This window comes from Sabethes cyaneus, chromosome 2 (genome assembly GCF_943734655.1).
Source record: "Sabethes cyaneus chromosome 2, idSabCyanKW18_F2, whole genome shotgun sequence".
Lineage (NCBI taxonomy): Eukaryota > Metazoa > Arthropoda > Insecta > Diptera > Culicidae > Sabethes > Sabethes cyaneus.
Window position 1 is genome coordinate 46,151,795 of NC_071354.1, and position 23,621 is coordinate 46,175,415.

The 23,621-nt window shown below is 39.1% G+C and overlaps 2 protein-coding genes across 2 annotated transcripts; both read left to right on the forward strand.

The window, feature by feature from the left end:
* The first annotated feature begins 2,023 nt into the window (after positions 1 to 2,023).
* LOC128734591 (senecionine N-oxygenase-like) lies at positions 2,024 to 12,764 on the forward strand. Its single transcript, XM_053828863.1, has 3 exons — positions 2,024 to 2,193; positions 10,955 to 11,522; positions 11,589 to 12,764. Exons 1-3 carry the CDS (start codon positions 2,185 to 2,187, stop codon positions 12,290 to 12,292), a joined length of 1,281 nt encoding a protein of 426 aa, XP_053684838.1. The 5' UTR covers positions 2,024 to 2,184; the 3' UTR covers positions 12,293 to 12,764.
* Positions 12,765 to 19,348: 6,584 nt separating this feature from the next.
* On the forward strand, positions 19,349 to 21,129 carry LOC128734850 (senecionine N-oxygenase-like). Its single transcript, XM_053829226.1, has 2 exons — positions 19,349 to 20,202; positions 20,263 to 21,129. The coding sequence occupies exons 1-2, from the start codon at positions 19,632 to 19,634 to the stop codon at positions 20,979 to 20,981; spliced, it is 1,290 nt and encodes a 429-aa protein (XP_053685201.1). The 5' UTR covers positions 19,349 to 19,631; the 3' UTR covers positions 20,982 to 21,129.
* Positions 21,130 to 23,621: the final 2,492 nt, after the last annotated feature.

Below are 23,621 nucleotides of genomic sequence, written 5' to 3' on the forward strand. Positions count from 1 at the left end.
TAAGCCTGATTTCTATGAGCGGCCTTAAACGATCTTAGTATTTGTTTGTACTTTAACACGTTTTCGTTTGAAGGAGACCGACGCATCCGCTTCAGAGCTGCTCTTTTCTCCTTCATTAAATTTACAAGTGCCGGTGTAAACCATTCTGGATAGCTGTTTGAGTATTTTCGCCGTTTTGTTATCATCGGAGAATGACGAGAAAATATGTCAAAAATTGAATAATAAAACACTAGTGCATTATAGTCGACTGAATTCGTCGTCAGCATTTATGGACTTGAAGCCGTGACGCTGCTCATGGAGGACGTATGTGGCTCCGTGTCCGAGCGGAAGGTACTGCGGACGATATTTTGCGGAGTACAAACTGAAAGCGGAGAGTGGCGCAGACGTATGAATCACGAGCTACAGGCAGTGCTTGGAAAGGTTCTCCATCGTACATCTGGCGAAAGTCGGTAGGCTACGGTGGGCCAGACACGTCGTAAGGATGCCGTACGGCAGTGCAATGAAAACAGTTCGCTTTAACAACGACACTGGCACCAGGAACAGGGAGCACAACATGCTAGATAGCTCGACTGAGTCGAAAGTGATTTGCAACTCCTGAGACAACCGGGAAATTGGCGACGAGTGACTCAATACCGAGTTGAATGGCGACGACAACTTGAAACAGCACGAGCCACCCCGGTTCTAGGCTGACGACAACGGTGACGATCCCGGGAATTAATGAAAGAATGGCAGCCTAGAAAGGGCAGGAATCGATACACTGGAGCACGAAAACTAATGAGGACGAACATTGCTCGCATCTCTACCATAGCATGAGTAACAAGAAGCGAAGGAGTTTTCTACGGTACTCGGTACTACTATCCCATGCTCTATGCCACATGGACATGAATCATAAAACTGATAAACGGAATTTCAAATTAATGCGATTACGTAATTACTACGTAATTACTAAAATCAATACGAAAACAAATGAGCTTCGATAGCATTGAGGCTATTATTTTGATACGGTCTGGACGCCAGTGGAAGCGTACATCTTTAAGCCAGTAGGTATAACCTACTGTTTACTGTTACCAACCAAAATGGCAATAACAAATCAAATGTATGGAAAATATTTTTCTTCGTTTTTTTCTGAATACCAGGACGTAATAAACCGCGTTAATTTTTTTCGAATCTCGGCGAAAATGCTGATTGCAAGGTCGCTCCCCTTTCTGTATTAGATTTGGAGCAAAACGAGAGCCTTTGCAAATCATGCTGGGTAAAGTACCACATATTTGGACTACAGTGCACTTATGAATGATAATGTTTAAAATGAAAGAAAATGAACTGTACACTTACTGCGACTACTTCCATTCATCCATTTATCAGCTGGCAAACCGGACCGGCCCGATTGCCCATGTGCCGTTCGAGTGAATCAATGGCGTATGCAAACTGATTACGCGTTTCATCAGAATGTGTTAGTGGGCCGAGCACGTGTATTTGGCTGTATTGAGCTCACAGCGTGCACAGCCAATCAGCGGGGCGGGCTGCACACACTCGCTTGCTGGGGGTTCGCCGTTGTTGCCTAGGTTATGGTGTTTGGTTGGAGGCGCGGCGCTCGTCGGAACGATCGTGTTGTTGTTTCGCTTCTCTGGAGTCTGGATCACGCTGGTGGCAAAAGGGATCAACCGATAACTTATCATATTAATAAACGTTAGGTTCAAAGACATTCTCTTCTCCACAGCATTATAGTCAACATAATTTTGGACTTCCACGCTTTGTAGAGTCATTTTCACTGCACATCACCGACAACACATACGTCAGTTTTTTTGTCGGATTCTACTGTTATCAAGTTCCGTGTAAAAACCTAACAGTATGTATTTCATTTAATCGATTAAAATAATACGTGATTGTATAAAAATAATGATGCTGGAAATCTCAGCTGTGTAGGAACGCATGCTAGGTACTGAGCCGGACGTTGCTGCAAACGTCAATCAAGTCAATAAATATGAACCAAAGTAAGGAACTTGTCGGTAGTCTCAACCGAACGCTGCACTGGAAAGGTTCTAATCTGAGTGTAAAAAAGCATAAAAGTCCTGAAGAGTATACATATTTTAGAAAACAAAGTTATTAAAAGTGAAAAATAGGAAAAGAAATTAATTTTAAAGGCATTGTGTTTTTTGGTGACCAAACGATTGTACCATAAATACGATGGTGCAGGTAAGTTATAGTATAGCTATAACTGGGGTATAGAGCATGCAATGATGCCCAAGGCTTGCATCATAATTTTACTCAGTGAATTTGTTTATTACCCTGGTTCATCCCAGTTAACGCGGGTTATAACCGAACTGCTGAAATATCCCAATGGGAGTCTGGCATTCTATGGTTGTGCTGTTCGTCCAGTACCAGCCAATAATTCCACAAATCATATCAGCAAAAACGATCGTTCCGTGTGATTCCTTAATTTGTAGTCACAGACGGCTCAAGCAACCCCATCTGATGAACTCCTAAACACATTGAGCTTAGCAAATATTTTTGTTTTCCTGCCGCAGGCAGCGGTTAATTACTGTGGAGCGGAATAGGAAATTTATTTCACATCAGCTGATTATCACATGGATGAGATTTGCTGTTCAATGCAAGCATGTAACGGTACAGGAAAAGAGACCCTTGTTGCTTGGGGCTGATGTCTGTCGACAAACAAGTGATAATCTTCCAGACAGTGTATGAAATTTGCGGATTTCACCATTTAATCTGTTGAATTTTGACTCATCTGCCCCCCAGTACTCCTGTATTACAACTTTGTATCAACTTTACAACGCAATTCTTTACACACATAGTAACATACGTATGAAATTCATACTTAAATAAAGGTCAATCGATAAGACATACATAGCTAATTATATGAGTAGGTTGTAAAAGCAGCTCAATGCACAAATTAATTGTACCCTAAGAGGAGACCGTTGATCGTTGAGTGACTACGCGAAATGCAAAACCTCTACAGTCAAACTAATCAGCTGCCGAAAACAGGATTTTCTTGCTACTTAGTAATACCCACACACGCGGGTGAAAGGGTATCAGAGTTATTTACTTTATTTTCAGAATTTGCCATTTTATGTGATAACATATCGACCTCCCAAAAAAAAAAATGATGAAACGTTTACGCGAAGTTTCGCGTATAGATAATTAATCACAATTAAGGGAATTAACACCACAGTAGGATTGAGGTCGGTATGAACAGTTTGAACAGAGGTGGGCCAGCAAAAGGAACCTTTACTCTAGTTAGTACAATGTATAGCGAAAAAGAAAATAAACTAGCTCACGTTTTAGCAATCTCGGTGTTCGACTAGACAGCTTTGCATTCTGTTATCAATTGCTCCATTCAGAGGCGTTGTTAGAGTTTGTATTCTGAGGGTGTAATTTGCGGAATACAATGTCACAAATTCTCTTTAAACTTACATAACTTTACGGAGCTAAAGTGTATTTGAAAATTTTTAATTCGAGAGTACTTTTTGGTACCAGGAAGCCAAATCTTGTCATTTTAATTATCAGACGATTGCATTGAATTCAGAACGTTGCACAGTGGTCCCAGAGGTATCAAAACACGAGTTTTTTAAATTGCTCCGAAATGGTTGATTATACTGGTTAAGTTTGTTCAGAGAAATTTCTCAGCGTTAAAAGCTCTTTCATATGGCATAAACGATTCTTTGTTTAACCCCCCCTAAAAGTCAGATGGAAAGTTTATTTTTTGAACAGTAAGAGATACAGCAAAACAATGTTATACAAAATTTTTGAGAAGATTATTATTAAGAACTTTGCCAAAGAAAGTCACCTTCTAGCTATTATAGTTTTAGAAATAAGGAACAATTTTTGTGGAGACTTTACGAAAATCATTTTTTTACAACAGCTCTTTCTACAGTATTTATACACATTTGACATGTTCGGCAAATATCTTCAAACTGTTAAATTGCATACTTTTCTAGAATGTAGTAACATGCTATCGTCAATATTTGCGGAGAAAATTAAAGTTTTCTGAGTGGTGAATGACCCTCTGGGTTAAAACCACTCTAATAAAAAAATAGTTTTCTTTTAAAAATCATACAATTTTCAATAGTAATAACTTCTAAACATGCAAATACATGCAAGCCATTTATTAACCATGTGAAAGTACAAGAAAAATACTATAAAATGCAAAACAAATTTCATATGATTTCATATATAATTTACTTGCAATCCCCAAAACGTTCCGCAACATAGTGGTCTATATCCATTTTTAGATGTTAATAAATGATATAAAATCCCCATAAAATGGGTATTGGTGACAGAGTATGGCGACTGGGTATGGAATAGCGTGTTCTGACACCATTTTAGAATCAAAGATGGTAACTTCCGGTTTTCTGAAAATAACCGCATATGACTGGAAATAATACAAAATCCCCACAATATGGGTATCAGATCAAAGGGTTTAACGAGAAAAAGTCAAATATTGTATTCCGACGTAGTTTTGAAATCAAAAATGGTCGAATATCGATTAATAACAAGTCCCATGTGCATGCATATGGCTGATAACTAGCACCGCGTTAACAAACAGTTGAATTAAGCTCCGAAAACGTGTTGATTTCTATATGATCATTTCCTGCTCAAAGCGCTAAAAAAGCCATTTTTTACTCGACTATTTTCGATTGGAATTGGAATGTGATAGTTTCTTTCTAAACCTAATATTTTCATGTTTATCTATAAGTAAATGAAAATAAAAAGGTTTGACAAAGCGGGTGTTTCCTTTTAAAAAGGAGGTACTACCACTAATCGTGGGGTGTATTAATCGGCATTAAATTTAAGATTTTTGCTTTCTGACCTAAAGTGAACAATTTGACAAAATTAGTTCCAAATCCGTGACTCATGCATTTCACATCTGTTAACTTGAGAACGGCTGAACCTAAGAAACAGTTTATATAAGAATTTAGTTTGATTTGTCTTTATTGATTTGTAGGCTTTGCCTGACTTAAAAACTGTATAAATACATACAAACAAAAATTACTTATACACATTACATAGAATTGTTAAAATATTGCCTAAGACTAGATTTTAATTGAGCGCTGGACATATTAACAGAAATGACAGTTTGAAGATCATTGTAGATAGCCATTATTCTATATATGGGCTCGTTCCGGACGTAATTTTGCGACCTGTTTGATAGCTGGAAAGGCCTAACCCTTTTTAGGCTGGTTCTGCCTTCATAGCGCGCAATTGGCTACACAAATATGGAGCATTATATTTTCCAGAAACAACGTCTTTAAGGAACAAAACATCTATTAAAACTCTACGTTCGCTCAGACTGGTTATTCCTACTAATAAGCATAAAGATCGGTAGTCAGGCATTTCGTACCTCCAACCAAATTTTTTCTTAACTCGCTCAATTCGATTTATGTATACGTTATAAATTGGTCGCCACACCACGCTTGCATACTCAATGGTCGTGCGAACCAAACCATTATATATTGCGATTATCGTATATGGATCATCTAGTTCGCGGCATCGTTTCACCATGCCAAATAAAGAGTTCGCGTTAGTATTGTGTAGTCTTACATACTGTAAACGATTAGTTAAGAATGAATACATCCGTTCTAAACAGACGCCATCAATTCCACACTTTTGTAGAACAGCAACCGTTGCATCTATGCTAACCATAGATCAAACACCATAAACATATCTGTATAAATAGTGTCAACTTGGTAACCATCCGACATCCATTGCACCATTCTGGAAACAAATTCTGATAAATTTGTCACTGTTGAGCGTTTTTTAACAAATCCGTGTTGACAGCTTTGGATTAGAGGTTCAATCCAGGTATATGCATGATCATAAACAATGCTTTCAAACATCTTTGGTAGTTACTTACTTACTTACTTATTCAGCCGAGAGCCGGGGTGGCTCTTCCCGTATCAAGAATTCCTCTCCATTGTACTCGGTCCTGGGCTACTCGTCGCCATTTCGTTGCGCGTCTCGACACACGCAAGTCGGCTTCAACCTGGTCGAGCCATCGTGCACGTTGAGCCCTTCTATTCCTGGTGCCGTTGGGGTTCTTGAAGAGAACGGATTTCACTACACAGTCGTTCGGCATCCTTGCAACGTGGCCGGCCCACCGTAATCTCCCAACTTTCGCCAGGTGTACGATGGGAATCTCTCCAAGGAGTGCCTGTAGCTCGTGATTCATGCGTCTCCACCACTCTCCGCTTTCCATTTGCACTCCGCCAAAAATAGTCCGCAACACCTTTCGTTCAAAAAACGGCAAGTGAACGTATGTCTTCTGTAAGCAAAGTTACTGTTTCAAGTCCGTAGAGGACTACCGATCTTATTGGCGTTTTGTACATAGTCAGCTTTGTGCGGCGGCGAATGCTCCTAGATCGAAACGTCTTGCGGAGGGAAAAGTAGGCTCGATTTCCAGTTTGAATGCGTTGTTGGATCTCCTTACTCGTATTATTGTCGGCGGTGACCAGAGATCCCAAATATACGAACTCATCAACCACTTCCAGTTCATCGCCGTCAATAGTCACTGTCCGTGGGAGGCAAACGTTAATTTCTCGGGATCCTCTTCCTACCATATATTTGGTTTTCGACGCATTAATTTGTAACCCTATTCTCCTAGCTTCCGTTTATAGTCTGGCGTAGATTGCCTTTGCCGTCCAACGGTTTCTAGTAATGACATCGAGGTCGTCTGGAAAGGCTAGGAGTTGGCTACTCTTGCTGAAGATCGTTCCTCTCGTTTCGATCCCACCTTCAATAGCGATATTGAATAACATAAAGGACAGTCCATCCCCTTGCCGTAATCCTCTACCTTCTGATGGCGCGTTAATTTTAGCCACTTGTCATTTCAATAAGCACGATAATTTAATGCAGATATGTTGCACAACTACGGAAATGGATCAAAATTTATTAAATATAATAATCGTTCAAGAGTCGTGAGAATTTGGACGCAAAAAAAGCACTTGTGATAAGTCTGTTTTTGAAAAAATGTCGACCGTATTTTAAAAAAGCTGTAGCCACTCGAAATAAACAAAAGATTAATCTTTCATGTCAGCAAGTGGTACAGAAAAACCGGTTCTTGGAGAATACTCTCCAACTCTGGCCGTAAATGCACTGTAAGGACACTAGAAGCCATCAAACGAGTAAGAGAGCGAATTCGACGAAAACCAGATCAGTGTGGACTTATTAGATGGCCAACAAACTGGAAATTTCGCAGTCAACCATGAAGAATATTTTGAAAGACGATATTCCATTGATTCCATACAAAAAACAACGGATCCATATTAGGGGTTAGTCCTCGGCGTAGTGTTTTTTTCTTGTTGGGGACCTTGGACCACTGCGACCAGTTCTTTGATCTATTGTGGTGTGTCCTCTTTTGCTGTATGTCTTTACATTTGAACAACTACTATGTCGTTTAGTAATTGTTATTTTAATTGATGGCATCCCAGTTGGCCTCGAGGTATGATGCTGGCCTAATAAGCCAGTCGTCGTATGTTCGAATCTCGGCTGGGAGTGGCTGTTGGAATCAATGGGATCGTAGCAACTAGCCCTTTCACACTCTAGATTGCAGAAACGACATCTAACGTCATTAAGCTTTCCTATTACCTTTAGATGCTATTTGCTTTGATAATGACCAGTAACCACTCCGCTAAAAGTACTCAAATCTTTCTTTGAAAGATTCCAAAGCTTTTACGTGATTGAGGCATTTGGCTTAATAAACCGTTTTGCATGACGGACTGAAACAGTAGGGTATTGTCGTTATCGTCGGGCCACTGTTATGGTCGGGCCATCACGATTTTACAGTTTTAGTAACTCATGATATCTATGATACAACCATTGTAGAACTTCTTACTGTGATAGCCAACTTTTCACAAAATTGTGAGTTTCAATCGTGTATTCAAAACACCCGTACTGAATTCAGTGACTAAATCTTACAAAAAAAAATTTTCCAGGCGCAATGAACTTTTCGTCAAGAAATGATTCATGAAATTCAATTAACGAGATCAATTTTAAAAATGTATGAAGTGTGTTGTGGTGCACACGAAGAATACAGAAAAATCCCGTCCATTAAGTTGTTTGGGAAGGCTAAGGTGAAATACTAGAAAAGCGCTATTTGTAATGGTCGGGCCACTTGAGTAGTCGTGGTTGGGCCACCATAATTTTAAGCGCAGAAGCGTAATAGTTGCTAAAGAATGTCAGTCACGTAAAATGTGATGAAATAAAGCACAATTAATATGATAAAAACCAAGATTTTTGTTGTTTGTTTCATTGTAGTTGTACACTTCGGAAAAGGCGATTGTAGCAATATTGATTTTACAAGATCGCCAAAATTTCGCAAAAATGAAATTGAAAATAGGGTATTTGTACCTATATGAGCCGTTGTTCACGGTATTCATTCTTTTCATGTCTCTATAAAGAATTTCAATACGTATGTCTTAGATTTTCTGTGGTCGCCCAACCCTTACAACATGGCCCGACTATGACAACATTTTTTGTCTTCATGTAAATGCCTATAACTTTTTTATTTTTCAAGCAATCAGTTCAAAACTTTCCGGAAATATACCTTATTCTTAGACCTTTGCAACGATGTATTTAGATTTCCAAAATTTCTTTTGAAACGAAAGTTATGGGCGAATTCCAAAACGTGGCCCAACCACGACGACACTCCCCTATTATTCCAGTTCAATATGACCTGATTTTCTTCCCATTTTTTCAGTTCATTTGCACGTACTGTTGGATGCCCCACAGAAAGGTTCGGGGCCAATAAATTCCATAACAGATCCAGATCTGGCTAACTCGTCTGCTCTTTCATTACCTTCTATACCACAATGCCCGGGAACCCAAAAGAGGTTTACCCTGTTGTGTGTAGATAGCTGTTGAAGCAGTTTTACACAGTCCCAGACTAATTTGGAAGTGCAAGCAACAGATTTTAGAACTCTCAGAGCTGCTTGACTGTCTGAGAAAATACAAATATTTACATACCTATATTTTCTCTTCAAGCAGATCGAAGTACATTCTAGAATAGCATATATTTCGGCTTGAAAGACCGTTGGCCATTTGCCCATTGCCACTGACCTATTCAGTCCAGGACCAGTAATGCCAGCCCCCACTCGGTCTGCCAATTTCGAACCATCAGTGTAAAAAGTTATTGAAAATAGGGGCCCCCTCGTTCCCATTCACTACGAGCTGGTTCATGGATGCTAAATAAATGGTCAAAATCGAATTTTTTCTCCATTAGATATTCAGCTTGAAAAATGAGAGGACTAATTTCAAATTCCTTTAAGATACTTAGATGGCCTTTTGGATCACCACTGAAACGGCGTAGTGGTTAGCATTAACGCCTCTCACGCCGAGGGTTCAAACCCCAAACCCGCAGAAGTTACGAATGACCCGAGCTGTTGAAAAGACTATAATCTAACAAAAAAACGGGTTGACTAAAAAGCAGAAGATTGCAAGAGTCGAAAGATGTCGTCGAAGCTGTTCACGCGGCACGGTGACTGTAAAACTCTGTTTTCGGACAAAAACATGTACAAACTGCTTTGTTCAAAGGTTCCAAAATGTTTCCAGGGTGACGGTATGGGGTTGTTAATCCAAAAATTTCAAGGTTCCATTGCTGTTCACTGGACCTGATGTTTAAAGTCAACAATAAACATTACATCGATAATGTTCTGAAGAACCATTTTCTTCCCATTGTCGAAAACCACTACAAGAATGCCCCATACTACTTCTAACAAGATTCTGCGCCGTCTCACCAGGCGAAATGAGGACAATTTTCGGGATTTTATTGCTTCGAAAGCCTTGCCTCTTCACCTGATTTGAATCCTCTTGACTTCTGTGCAACGGGTTACATGCTAGGCAAACTAGGGAGCACCAAAGAATTGACTGTGGATAGTTTCAAGCAACGTTTGAAGGAGATTTGGGAGGAAACGCCTCAGGATATCGTGCTGTAATGCTTTTCAACAACGATTGCGACTGGTAAAGCAAAAGGAGAAAGATTTGAATTGGACTAATTTAAGCCAAAAGTTATGAATATACGTTACACGAAGTACACTCAAAATTAAAATTTATGCAAGCGTATTATTTTTGTGACCATCCACTTTGCTGACAGTAATAACTGTGACTTAGAAGTTGTAAATTATACCGATCATCTCTAGCTGATGAATACTCTCGCAAAATACAAGAGAGTAGATTAGTAGGATCTATAGATAAAATAAGGTTCCAATAAATCAGTAGCTTATGGATAACCAATGGTTACTGAAGCTGATGGCAACGGCCTAATGCTGGCCTGCGAATCTAACAATAACTACTCACCCTGTAATGTCACTCACATGGGATGCAAATTTTGCGTCACAACTGAATAGCATTCCCAATCGAGCACGGAGAACACTCCATTCAATGTTATCTTTCCATTTCCAGTGCATTGCACATATTAGCTGTAGTAAATGAGATGCATGCAAATCACTTTATACAATGCAAGCGCCAAGGTTCATCCTAGCTGTCCGTCTGTTTATTGTTTGTAAACATGAAACATGTAAACCAGCCATGTATTATGGCTGGATGAACCTGAAGTTGATATGAGGCTTCTAGAACACACGACAAACATACTTACCAGTGCAGATTGAGGGAAGACCTTGGTCTTCGGAATCTTTCCTGTTCTGGTTTTCCTCTTACTCGAGCTGCTGATTGCAAAACAATCCTCTGCGAGTAGATTGAATGAATATTATCAAACATTGGCAGTGCCTACTGCACCCAGACAGCGCAGTGCATAGTTTCTTTCTGTTTAGCTGCGTTTGACCTAGGACAGGACCTGCAACTGGCTTCCTGTGATGATGACCGTACGATAGCAAAAAGCTGTATTATCCGATTAACAATGAAAGCCTCTTAACTATTATCAAAAAAATAACTGTTTTAAGTGAATTACGTTACAGTGAATCCCAACTAAACTTCAATTTTTTTTCAGACCGATAATAAATCGCCCACCTACTGTGTGATCGGCGCCGGAACGGCCGGCCTGTGTGCAGCACGGCATGCGCTGCAAGCGGGTGGTCGGGTGACCATATTCGAAATGGCCAACCAACTCGGTGGAACCTGGGTGTTCAACGAAGAGGTAGGCAAGAACGAGTACGGAATCGATGTGCACTCGAGTATGTACAAAGGCTTGCGAACGAACCTGCCGAAGGAGATTATGGGTTACCCGGATTTTCCGATACCGGAACAGGAGAGCAGCTACATTCCTGCGGAAGATATGCTGAAATTTTTCAAGCTATTCTCCGATAGTTTTGGAATAACGGAAAACATCAAATTCAGTCACTACGTGATTCGGGTGAAACCAACCAAGGATGAAAAGCAATGGGAGGTGATCGTACGAGACTGTCCCAATGATCGGTTGGATACTTACTACTTCGACTTTGTGCTGATCTGCAACGGTCACTATCACACACCCAAGTTACCGAACTATCCTGGATCGAATGTTTATAAAGGAAAACAGATGCACAGCCATGAATACCGCTGTAACGATCCGTTTGTTGGTACGTTAAATTAAAAATTATCTTTAAAATACTCCGAATATACCTATTCGATTTTTCCAATCACAGGTGAATCTGTCCTGGTCATCGGTGCTGGTCCGTCTGGAATGGATCTAGCGTATGAAATCTCCAAGAAAGCGGAACGTGTCACGTTAAGCCACCACCTGAAGGATAAGCCAAAAACGGTTTTCTCTGAAAATGTCACATCAAAGCCGGACGTCGTCCGGTTGACGGAGACGGGTGCAGTTTTTGAAGACGGAACCACGCAGGATTTTAGTGTCATTTGCTACAGCACCGGGTACAAGTATACGTTTCCCTTCCTGAGCTGTGATTGTGGTATTCTCGTAGAGGATAATTACGTGCAGAAACTGTACAAACACTGCATCAACATCCGCTATCCATCGATGGCTTTCATTGGTTTGCCGTACTACGTTTGTGCCGCTCAAATGATGGACCTTCAGGCGAGATTTTGCATCAAATTTTTCAGTGGAGAAAAGCAGTTGCCGCCGCGGGAAGAAATGGAAGACGACACTAATGCCGAAATGGAGGAACGCTGGCGTCGAGGTTTGAAAAAACGACAAGCCCACATGATGGGACCGCAGGAGGATCGGTACTACGATGATCTGGCCAAGACGGCCGGAGTGGAACCGATAAAGCCCGTGGTGAAAAAATTGCATAAGCTGTGTGCTTTTCGATTTAGTGAAGATTTGGTTAATTTCCGAAAAGATAAATTCAGGATAGTTGATGATGAGACATATGTTAAGATTGATTAGGTGTTTAAGATAGGTATACCTTTTCTCACATTACTTACTAATATGTAAATAAGTTTGCGTGTATGGTACGATCAGTAGTTTTTCGGAAAATCTGTAAATAGATAGGTCCTAATGGCTTGCTTCATCAAATGCTACTTCTGGGACCTCGTTATATATCCTACTTGAAAATTATTAAATATATTAAACGTAATTGCTATCCCATTTTGGCATTGATTTTGACAACGCGTTAAAAAACGAGTGTGATGAAGAAGAACTAATATAAGTAATTAATTATTGTCTCGTTATTTTCTTACTAAACTATTATACAACTTATGGCAAATAAAATCTCTCTAACTCACATTGAATCTGTCCAACTCTAGCTCCCTAACCGCAATTAATTCAAATTTCCAAGTTTAGTTTCAAGCTCAATTTAAGCTCAATTCAAATTCAAATATAATTCTATTGTCATGTCCAATTTCAGCAACGATTTCAAGTCAAACTTTAAGTCTAGTTTTAAGCTAAATTTCAAATACTATTTCAAGTGCAATTTAAGTCCAATTTATATAATTTCTTACTTCAAGTCTAATTTCATGTCCATTAAAGCAAGGCAAAGCCTAGGTGCTACATTCCGTTATCGAAACTTGACCGTCTGTTTTTATATGACAGATTTCACAGCCTGCTGTTAGAGTGCAGGCCAATTGTAGGGCCAGTTGCTATGATCCTGTTGACTCTAACAGCCTCTTCCAGACGAGCTTCGAACATAGGACGACTGGCTTATTAGGCCAGCGTCATACTTCGGAGCCAACTGGGAGGCGAGACATCTTCTGCTACTCTCCAAAAAAAGGAGCAAACAGGAAAATTAGGACAGAAGGAAAAAACAGCAATGACCACGGAGTAAAACGTGACAAAAACTAGACAAACGGGATAGAAAAAGAAAAAAAACGTGAAAGCGGAACAAAAAAGAAAAAAAGCGACAAAAAAGAAAACAAGAAAGGGAAGACGAGGCATAAATCGGACCGAAAAAGATGAAGTACGGCAAGGTATAAAAGAAAAATGAGATAAAAGTAAAAAATCATAAAGAAAAAAATGAAGGATAAGCTTGACAGAAAAGGAGAAACTGCGGACGAAAAATGAGAAAAAATGGGATTGAAAAAGACAAAAAAGAGAAAATATGAGAGCCGAAAAATGGAGAAACCTCTACTGTCGGGGAAAAGGGGAAAAACGGGACAGAAAAGAATAAACATGGGGAGAAAAAAAATTAATACGGAATACAAAAAAAAATAAACTGGAAAACAAAATAAAAAGTATCAGAAAAGGAGGGAAAGCAGGACTTATGAGGTAGAACAGAACAGAAGAAATCGAAAAACGGAATAGAAAAGAAGTTAAAAGTGAAAAAAGACGAAAATCGGCACAAAAAAGAAGAAAAAGAAGATGACAAAAACAAGTCTGAAATCGAGGAAAAACGAAAGAAAAAAGGCGATAAATGGTATATAAGAAAATCAGGAAAAAAGAGCGAAAAACGGGACAGGAAATGAAGAAAAAAGGCAACAGAGAAAGAGGAAACGGCAGACACGAAAACAATGAAAACGAGAGAGAAAAAGGTGTAAAACGCGACAAGGGATCGAATAGACAACAAGAGAAACCAAAAGGGAAAAGAATAAGCGCGAGAGAAAAAAGAAAACTGACAGAGGAAACGAGGAAAGTGGGAAAAGAAATCAAACGGGATATTAAAGGAGAAAGATGGGACTAGAAACGGGAAAATGAGACATAAAAAGAAAAAAAAACAGGCATGTGTAATGTACTAAAGGAAAAGAGAAAAAGTGGAGATACAAAAGGAAAATCGGAGAGAAAAGGGAAAAAAGAAAGCCAAAAACAGAATAAACGTGACAAGAAAGACGAGTAAACGGGGTTTTAAGAAGAGGAAAAACGTAACAAACGAAGACGAAAAACGAGAATGAAAAGTAATAAGTATGATAACGCCCGGGTGTTTGCTGCATGACCCGCACTGCATTTCTTTTTGCTATAATCGCTATCAAGGGACCGATATGCTTAATAATTTTATGCGTGCGTGAGTGTTTACCTTTCCATCAAAGCTTACTCTACTTTACTCACTCGTTTCTCGCTGCCAATACTGTCTCTAACTATAGCTGTTCCTGGCGAGGACTCATTGCGTTCCTCTGACCAGTACATTACTAAGATTCGAACCTACGACCAATCGCTTGTCAACGCAGACTCGATAATCTTGCACCTACAAAGCCAAAAAAAAAAGAAATAAAAAAGAAGCCGTAAAATGGGAAAGAATGTAATAAAAATGATTGAAATACATGAAGAAAAACAGGTCTGAAAGTCATAAAAAAATAGGACCGGAAATGAAGAAAAACAGAACAATGAAACTGGAAACATGCGGCAGAAAAAGGAAAACGAGAGAAAAAGAAGAAAAACGGAAAGAAAGTGAGAGCAAAAACCAGTGAATTGCTGTTCAAATTAATCCAAATTCAAGTCTAATTTAACGACAAGGTCGACAGAGTACAATAATGGCAGTCGGTATGCCACCTTAAATTACCCTTCCCTTCCCTTCTTCAGTGTACCAACATGCTCCCATAGACTTGGAAAACCATCACAAAAAAACTAAAATTAGTTCAACTAAACCGCTAGCAGTAATAAGATCGTGTAATTCCAAGCACTAAACATTGCATTCTATAGGTTCTATTACGTTTGGTGGCATAAATTACACTAAATGCCGAGATTTCTTCAATTAAAATTCATCACCACATTTTCACTTTTTCGCCGTCGATTTTTCATTAATTTTTTTTGCCGTTCCATTCGTCACATCACTCGCGAAACCTAACTTGAGGCACAGAAAACTTTAATTTTGTATTTTCTTTCTAATTGATGTAAATCGGTGAAACTTTTGTTTCACCGAATTTTCACCGATTTACATCAATTAGAAAGAAAATACAAAGGACTACGGTGACCAAAACAATTGAAGCAAAACTTTAATTTACCACTCGAACAGTTATTTAGTGAGATATTATAAAGGTTTTGGCCAAACTGTACACTTGACTTGATAAGAAAAATTTCACTTCGTTTCGATTGCAGTTCCGAATCCACGACCGTCGTTGCTGTGCGTTACCAAGGGAACGGATGCAAGACATGGAGTGATGCCAACGTAAACATTGACCAATTCTTTTCGCTATTAAATTAATGGTCGTAGAGGGTCGATAATCTATATATATAAAAGTGAGCGTGTTTATGTTTGTATGTTCTACCATAACTCCAGAACCCCTTGATCGATCTCCACCAAACTTGGCACACATGTTCCTTGATATAAGAGAATCAGCACTGGGGGGTTGACAAAAGGGGGGGTTCGCAACAAGGGGGGAGGCCGTAACTCCGAAATGCCTGGACGGTTATTCATCAAACTTGGCACAATTGTTTCTTGGCATAAGACAATCAGCACTGGGGGTAACAAAAACGAGGGAGGGAGGTTCCCTGATAGGGGGAGGTTCCCTAATAGGGGGGGAGCCCACAACTCCGAAACGCTTTGATCGTTCTTCATCAAACTTGGTACACATGATCCTTGCCATAAGGGAATCAGAACTGGGAGGTCAACAAAAGCGGGGGGGAAGGTTTCCTAATAGGTGGGAGAGGGAGAGCTGACAAATGGAGAGGAACGTCCGAAAGAGGAACACTTACTTATAAAATTCATATACGTTAGTACGTACCCTCGATAATACGTACCCTCCATAATACGTCAATTTTGCCTCGATAGTACGTACCATCGACAATACCGTGCCGTATCGAAATCTATACACCTAAGAACGTTGATAATTTAAAATGGTCAATGTAAAATTATGGAATTGTAATTCATGCAATTCATCACATTTTCTTTTGACAGTATATTGCTTATTTTAATATTATTTGGAATCACAGGAAGCTAAAATTAATCTTAGTTATAAAAAATCGAGGACAAAATGTACAGCTCTTGATTCAAAATTCGTACACTTTTCCATGTCTGATTCAAAATCCGTACACCTTTGATTCAAATTGTTTATACCATGTTTGAAATTAACTAAAGATCGTATATTTATGATTCTAAATCCATGTATGCTTGATCTCAATAAGTTAAAAGTTAATTGCTATGGTGTTTTTGTTTATTTGACCGATTCAGTATGGTACCTCTAAACGTAGTGACCGGAACTGCAAACTATCTCGATGCTTTACTAAAGTATTTTCCACTATCTATAATTGCAATTACCGTCTTCCAGTATATCGACACATGTTTAGCTCTTTAGTTCTTTCTATTTTCTTTTCAAAACATGGAATAACGTTGGATAACTAAGGATACTGCATAGGTGAACGGATTTCGATTCAACTAGTACAAATGATTCAAAATCCGTACAGTACATACTAATTGTGATGAATAAATATTATTTCAATGCCATAATGAACAAAACATAGCTGTTCAACAATAATCATCTATTCTTCAAATCTATTTTCGGAATTTGAAACATGAAAATCACTCCAAGTACGCTTTACACTTGATTTTATTGAAAGGGTTTTCTTAGCAAATTGCTAACGACACAGCAAACGGATAACCCAGTAAACAATTTTGTTTGTATATCTCGATTGCAACTAAGAAATAAGACAACATATCTGAACGAAAAAGTTATATTTCACGCAAAATAAGAACATATGGGTACCAAAGTGGTGCCAATATACGTGCGAAAATTTTGACGATTATTTGTAATTCTATCTTGCATTTTATACAGCGGTTTTTATAACACGCAACTTCATATTCCTGAATATATGATTAAGATATAACTTAATAACTGATTATGATTATGATATAACTGCTTTATAATTCACAGTCATGAGTTGTATATGAGAACGAACACGACTGCAAAACAACCTATTGTTCATTTTGTTTTGACATACTCTAATCATTATACAATTCCAATGTAAAATTGACATGCATACGATTTAAAGTGAACTGTCTATTACGATCTTGTGTTATCTGGGAAGGAAATCCGATAGGCACTTACAGTTTGATTTTTATTAACTGTATTTCATGGCCTACTGCCTAAGTTTTGACATCGATATGATGCTAATAAAAATGGGTCTGCACCTGTTATCTATATTTTGCATTTAGACAGTTTTAATACATATAATCAGCAAATTCAATTAGGTGTACGGATTTTGAAGCTGTATGGAATTCGATACCGCATGGTACGTACATTTTGCCTCGATAGTACGTACATTTTCCAGCAAAACTTTATTTGTTTCATTCCAAGCTTCACAAAGGGCAAAATCATTGATTTAAAAAAATTGAAAATTAATGGCTATATTAAATCAATATCACGAAAATATATATTTATTGAATAGTGTATGCAGATTTTCAAATTCCATGCATTATTAAGCGTAATACAACAATGCTGCAAAACCTAAAATTGTGATTCGATAGTACGTATATTTCGGTAATACGTACGCTAAACGAAGCAAAGATGTACGTACTATCGAGGTATACCTGTATACTTATAAAATTCATTCTGATAATAAAATTCACCGTAAACAACATTTTATGTGATAGAATTACTGTCGGATCTAGTTCAACAGTAAAAATAGATACGCGATTCTACGTTTCATAATTGTTCATCAACAGATTATTACCTACTACTAGCAACTCTGTTCGCCTGGAAAAAGTAACATAGCATAAACAAAACGATAGTGACAACAAGTACTAAAATCAGTAAAAAAAAGCTGCCGGACTCTGACGACCTTCACCTTAATGTCCAATGTTAAGTTCAATTTTAAACACAACATCCGTAAAGACAACGAGGAAGAAGCACACCCAGAGGCTCATGGTGACCCAGCTTAGTCAACGACAACCGGGTTGTTGACTTAAACCTCTCCTGGTGACAGGTGAAAGCGATGGAAATCTCTGAGACCTGCGCTAAATGATAAGAACGATCTTCGGCGACGTATAAGAGAACGGAGTATGAAGACGGGGAATGCACCATGAACTCGCACAGCTTTCTGTCGCGAACCCAGTATTTAAAAAGTGGATAAAGTTGGATGGATCAATAGGCAGGGCATGTTGCGAGAACGCCGGACAACTATCCTGCAAAGATGGCGTTTGCTTCAAATGCGGTAGGAACAGGTGCCCCCCTTATTAAGGTTTTCTGCCTATCAACAAACATGCCCCTAAAACTTTTATTATGTTGGTAACTAATTTTGCGACTTCTAACGATGAGGGTACCTAGTTCGGTTTTTCTAGATGCGCGATGAATATCTTCGACCCCCTTTTTGATAACTGAAGAGCAAATCGTTGGTTTGAGAAACCCCACTTGTGCATTTCACACAATTGTAGGAAAACAATAATAACTGATTTTCTAGAAATATTTTTAATCCCAATTTGAGGGGGTTGGTGAAACTACCCTTTTCTGAAATTTTAAGAGAAGATGTATAGGAGTGCTCGAGGGTTCAAAGCTGTCAAAAGTCATGAAAATTGACTAATGTCAAATGGTTTCTCAAACAAACGATTCAAATGTTAAAAACAAAATGAAGACTTCATTCTGCACATACACCCCTACAAAATGCGCAAAATTAAAAAAAACAAAAAAGGTTTACCTTACGCTATCAGATAAATAAATAACTAAACTAAACATATACCAATAGTTCTGTATACCAATCTGTTGAAACAGATAAATTAGAATGACAGTTACATGCGTTTTCGTTTGTCGTTTACTCTTCAAAAACACGATAGTAATGCATTTCTGGTGCAGTTAATGCACCTAATAGAAACGAGCCGAAAGCCTATGAGATAAAGAATGCAATTTGCATTCCAACTTTGTAAAATGAAAATCAACCAAACTAAAATACTTACAAATTGCAGCAAAAGGCCAGCTTACAAACACTTATAAAGACATTCGCCTTATTCTAGAACCTGTATCGATTCAGATATTCTTTCTTAGATAATAAACGGATACCTCTCGCAATACATAGGTTGCAAATAGATACCTTTTAAGCCGCTTACGAGAAACAGTTGCTCGACAGGTAGACGGGCAACCGTAGGCGCAGGACAAAGCACTAGTCCGCTGACGCATGACCGATTCAGTTTTGCATGCTTGCTCCAGCAGTGCGATAGTGAGGGTGCTCATTGAGTGCATGGACACCATTCTCCTGATTGATAGTTTTATGAGTTTGTTGTGCGTAGCAGGAGTGCAATTGATAAGGAAGCGCAACAGGTTCTGATACTCTCTAGTGGCAAGTATATAACGAGAGTGCTCGGTTCGATTAGTTCTTAGTTTGTTTAAACCCGTGCGGTCGTGTGTGGTGCGATTTAAGTTTCCCGTTGCAAATGATGAACCGCCAACCACCGGCGTATTGCATAATTGGTGCTGGGAAGGCTGGGATAGCCGCGGCCAGGCGAGTGCTGGAAGCGGGCGGCCAAGTTGTACTGTTCGAACAGACTGACCAAATTGGAGGTACCTGGAACTACACGGACGCCGTGGGAAAGGACAAGTATGGGTTGGATATCCACACTAGCATGTACCAAGGGTTGCGGACGAACCTACCGAAGGAAGTTATGGGTTTTCCGGATTTTCCGATTCCTGAGCAAGAAGAGTCCTACATTCCGGCGGAGGATGTTCTAAGGTTTCTTCGGTCATATGCGGATACTTTTGACGTTACTCGGCATGTGCGGCTTGAACACCACGTTATGTTTGTTGAGCCGTCCGATCAAGCTGGAAACTGGAAAGTGCATGTGAAAAATTTACCGCTGAACAAGGTGGAAACCTTTCTTTTTGATTTTGTGTTTGTTTGCAATGGCCATTATCATACACCGATGATACCGAAGTATCGTAACATGCAAATGTATCGGGGAAAACAATTGCACAGTCATGACTACCGCTCACCAAAGCATTTTCAAGGTTAGTTCTCGTATTGTAAATAGAAAATTATATTAAATAATTAAAAACATATTGTTCTAGGAGAAATTGTACTTGTAATAGGCGCGGGTCCATCTGGGATGGATTTGGCTTTGGAAATATCCAAAACAGCATGGCTCGTGATTATGAGTCACCATACGAAAGAACCGTTCAAAACCGTCTTCCCGAACAACCTAAAACAAAAGCCGGACGTCAAAGAGCTTACATCCCGCGGAGCCCTATTTGTGGATGGCACACACAGCGACTGCACCGTCATACTGTACTGCACCGGATACCGGTACAGTTTTCCTTTTCTCAGCCTCAGCAGTGGAATCACGGTTGACGACAATTGTGTGCAACCGTTGTACAAGCATTGCATCAACATCAATCACCCCACGATGGCCTTCATCGGACTTCCGTATTACGTTTGTGCGGCACAGATGTTCGACTTACAGGCAAGATTCTGTCTCCGGTATTATACCGGCGAGGAGAAGCTACCCACCAAAGACGAGATGCTAGCCGATATGCAACAACAGATGGAACAACGATGGAAGGAAGGCTACCGCAAGCGGCAGGCTCACATGATGGGCCCCGCTCAAGGGGATTACTATCACGATCTTGCCAAGACGGCCGGACTGGATGCGATCAAACCGGTGATGACGAAACTGCACAACGAAAGCAGCCAGCGCTTTAATGATGATTTGCTACACTTTAGAGACGATATTTTTCGGATAGTGGACGATGAAACGTTTGTGGAAGTGATTCGAGCTAGACAAAACTAGTTTTATGGCATAAGAGTCTCCATTAGTGAATACATTTAAGCTTAAAAAATCTACAATTTTTGTGAATAAATTATAATAATTAGGCATGAAAAATAGAAAATATATTCCTTATGGAAAGGAATCGGTTAAAAGTGAGATAGTTCACTGACTTGCGAACCCAATCAAGTTTCATTCGGCGGAGATGATTGCTATGTGGGTCATTCCATGTCGAGTGACTACATCGGTTGCAATCGAGTATCAGCGATTTCAATCAAATTGACATAATCCTTTTCGACCGCACGATCAACTTCTCAAAGTTTTATACCGATTGATTAATCTCCCTAACAGTGGCGCAACTTCTTTTTCAATTTTCAAAAAACTAAATAAAACAAAAATAAATCTTTTAAACAATTTGATTTACGGACATTTCAATATACTCTTTCTATGAATTTTTGGTCGCGTAATCGATTCATGTTATCAGTTTTTACCTAATTTGTCGCTATCGTACATGTCTATCATGCTATTTAAAACAAAAAATGCGAATATCTCAAAAGAACCTCAATTTTTTTGAATTGATGTTTGCCAGACAATTTTATGACAATCACTCAACAAGACAAAAAATGGAAGAAAAAAAGTGAAATTCTATTTCTAATCTTAAAAAAACTGAAAAATAAGCATAAGCATAAGCATAGGATACCGCTCGTGTGCTGCTACTCCGTTATTGACCAAGACCGATGAAAATTGCAAAATGATGGCTGGAAAAAGCATACTTGGGACAGCACGCTATTTTTCATTGTGCAACCTTATCAGGTCCCTGCATGCTGATCAATACCGACGCCGGCCACGTCCGAATGCGGGTCTTGGTGGGATGGAAAGGAATGTTAGTCCAATACTTGTTGCTACTAAAGACCAGGGAATCCTCTGCATCTTCACAAGTATTTCGGGAAAGGAATTGTTGTTAGTAGATGGGCGGAGCTAGATGGATGATGTAGGTATGTAAGCATCAGTCACATGAGACTAACCTGGATATTCGAAAATATTCTTGTAAAGTCAGTAACTACGAAAATTAAGATATAAAAAATACCTTTTTTAACAAATTTAATACAATACCAATGGTGCTTATATACAACCATAATTTAATTTATATCGAAAAATACTATGCACATGCGAGATTTACGGCTCAAAAACCACGTAACAACTTGAACTTATCCGCGATCAGGGAAATCAGGGATAATAAAACGAGCCAATATAGTCCCTAAGTTGATAAGCATTTCCTCTTACCAACGCTAATATGCAGAGATATAGCCCCCTACACGCTTAATTTAAAAAAAAACTGAAAAATGATATAAAAGTATATGCAACTGTGTGGTTAATATTGCATCTGACGATCTATTTATAAAATTTTGATTCATGGTTATTTAGTGTTAAACAAAGTGAGTGACGAAAAATGATTACAATTGTTCTACAATTATGTATTCAGTATTTATTATTCTAAACAGCATAGCAACCAATGAAAATCTGTTGCGTCGATTACTGATAACGGTGGACTCTATAATTACAAGTTTAAGGTAACCGACAGTAAACAAACAATGCAATTGTTTGCAAACTTGTCGGGATGAAATATGTGACATAGATTCAGAAACAGACGACCTGGCAGATAACCTAGTAGTTCGATTAAACTAGCAAAAATACTTGAAAATCGCAATTAAAATTATCGACAAGGCTAACGGAAAACCCAGTATGCCTGAGCAGACTCAATTAAGATTTTTTGCATACTTTTATTGTAGACAAACAGACATAACATTCACTGTCCCTCGCTGCAACTGTCATTAGGGTTGGTTGGGAATGCTTCGACAAAATGGATTTTTTTAACGTAGCGTGAAGTGAGGAAGAGGCCAGTTATTAAGTACTTTAACTAAACTAGCCAGTCACCGTATGTTCAAATTTCGGCTGGGAGAGGCTGTTAGAGTCAATAGGATCGTTGCACCGGCCCCGCAATTGTTCTGTACTATAACAGCTGGCTCCGAAGTCTGTCGTATAAGAATAGAAGATCAAGTTTCGATAACGAAATCTAGCACCTAGGCTTTGTTTAATTAAACTAGAATTGTTTTTAATAAAAAATGGGGTATGTAATTTATTTTACCCCAGCCTAGACAGCTTAGTCCTTAGTCAAATATTCATCCGGATGTTAGCGACGAGACGGTAACCGATATGGTGCATTCGAATTTAGGAACAAACGAGACCACTGTCGTTAAACTTGTTCCTCGCGGAAAAGACTTGCGCTCCCTTACTTTTGTGTCTTACAAAGTCGGGGTGGCAGAGGATCTGAAATCAAAAGCTATGTTCTTGGATTTTGAGAGTTTGAGGATTCTGGTAAAAACGAGATTTTTTACGGCCAGTACTGTTGAACCCAATAGAATCATCAGCATCAGTGACTCCGGCAATGGACATGTAGGCGTTAAGCGTAGTCCCACAGTACCAGTTGACTGCTCGCCTTGTGCAAACCCCCACCGTGCCCGTCCACTAACAGTTTTTTTGGAAACCGACAATTTAGACTCGTGAAAACCACCTCCACCTATCAACGACAGCTCCAGTAATGTTGACAGCATTTGGACTCAGTAACTCTCCTGTAGCTGCTTCATACGCCACTCCTCACTTTAC

What these genes read in the sequence shown, in the direction of transcription:
- LOC128734591 (XM_053828863.1), top strand. An exon ending in CTGTAACGATCCGTTTGTTG is followed by an intron (nt 11,523 to 11,588) that starts GTACGTTAAATT and finishes TTCCAATCACAG; the next exon opens with GTGAATCTGTCCTGGTCATC.
- LOC128734850 (XM_053829226.1), top strand. Translation starts at nt 19,632, where the DNA reads ATGATGAACCGCCAACCACCGGCGTATTGCATAATTGGTGCTGGGAAG. An exon ending in CTCACCAAAGCATTTTCAAG is followed by an intron (nt 20,203 to 20,262) that starts GTTAGTTCTCGT and finishes ATATTGTTCTAG; the next exon opens with GAGAAATTGTACTTGTAATA.